This window comes from Penaeus monodon, chromosome 20 (genome assembly GCF_015228065.2).
Source record: "Penaeus monodon isolate SGIC_2016 chromosome 20, NSTDA_Pmon_1, whole genome shotgun sequence".
NCBI lineage: Eukaryota > Metazoa > Arthropoda > Malacostraca > Decapoda > Penaeidae > Penaeus > Penaeus monodon.
The window spans coordinates 44,791,426-44,792,651 of record NC_051405.1 but is presented as its reverse complement, the minus strand read 5'-3'; the positions used below and the strand labels follow the sequence as shown (position 1 = coordinate 44,792,651).

At 40.6% G+C, this 1,226-nt stretch overlaps 1 protein-coding gene across 1 annotated transcript in view; it reads left to right on the top strand.

Annotated features, from left to right (window-relative positions):
• The window catches only part of LOC119585868 (serine/threonine-protein kinase OSR1-like), a gene marked incomplete in the record, with an annotated part of 62,819 nt that overhangs the window by 57,103 nt on the left and 4,490 nt on the right, over nucleotides 1-1,226 (top strand). Inside the window, 1 exon segment of the mRNA XM_037934598.1 lies at nucleotides 219-484. Within this exon segment, the coding sequence (XP_037790526.1) occupies nucleotides 219-484 (266 nt within the window).

Sequence of the window (1,226 nt, the reverse complement as noted above, 5' to 3'; positions counted from 1 at the left end):
TTGCCACATCAAGATTTTTGTACATTCTCCTTTGATCTGTAATGTTTCCAAGCTGTTATGGCATCTTAAGACAGTAGAACAACTCACATTAAAAAAAAAGCTTCAGTAATGATGCATCATTGTACATGAATATTTTTTGTAAGTAAACTTATTTTTCCTGTTTCTTTTAATGACAAAGCTAAAGGAAAATAACAACTCTGTTGCCACCTTCTCCTCAGGTACAGAACATGATGCCAGTGTCAGGAATGGGTGCCCAGCCTATGATGACCTCCCCTATGCCTGTACCTGTCTCCATGCCTGCGGTTGCAGCCATTCCTCAGGTGGTTAACCAGGGTGTGCCCCAGGTAGTACCACAAGTAGTACCTATGGCAGGAATACCCGCAGTTATGCCTGCCATGGTTGGGGGAGTGGCTGATGGTGTGGGTGGCTTCATAGCTCCCGTCCAGCAGGAAAGCGAACCTATCAACTTGGTGCTGAGGGTCAGGTGAGCATGACATTCTGATGCATTCCTTCCCTCTGTCCTCTCCAGCATTTCTTTGCAAGAATATGAGCACCTGTGCCGCTTGGGAGATTTCACTTTTCTGCTTGCAAATGTTTAAGATGAGTTGATGTTATGTTTGAATGTCATGCTCTGCACATAGATTTGAGAGATATTGGGGCATATGCATGAATAGTATTTAAGTCCTTGTATGTGTACAAATGTCAGAGTGGAAGAAGTCTGGTTCCTGTCCTGGCAAGCAATAGTCTTGATTCCCTGCGATCCCCTCCATGTCATCAGAGTTCATGAAATGCATGATGTCTTATGTCTACAGAGTTTTCCTATTTTCTTCAAATAATTTCCCTTTTTTTTATAACATATCTTTAACTGCACTTTATGTCTTTAGGAAACCCTTTGAACCATTCCTATTTTGTGGTGAGGTATGGGAAATTTTCTAAATCATGGCACACATCACTAAGTGAAAGGACCTTGAAGAGTGTGGGCCTCGCACTTGCATTACTAGCAATGAGTGGGTTGGCTTAAATGTTGCTGAAGTTGTTGTGTGACATGGTGGATAGATTTTCAAATGAATGTTATTTGAAGCAGTTTGTCTTTTGTGCAATAATTACGTAGTGAGAGGAAGTTAGTATGCAAGTTAGTCTGAAGAGTGGGAACTATTGTCAATTCTATTTTCATATGAAGTATAAGTTTTAAATGCTTTTTTTTAGTCATCTGCAGTTTTGTTTGT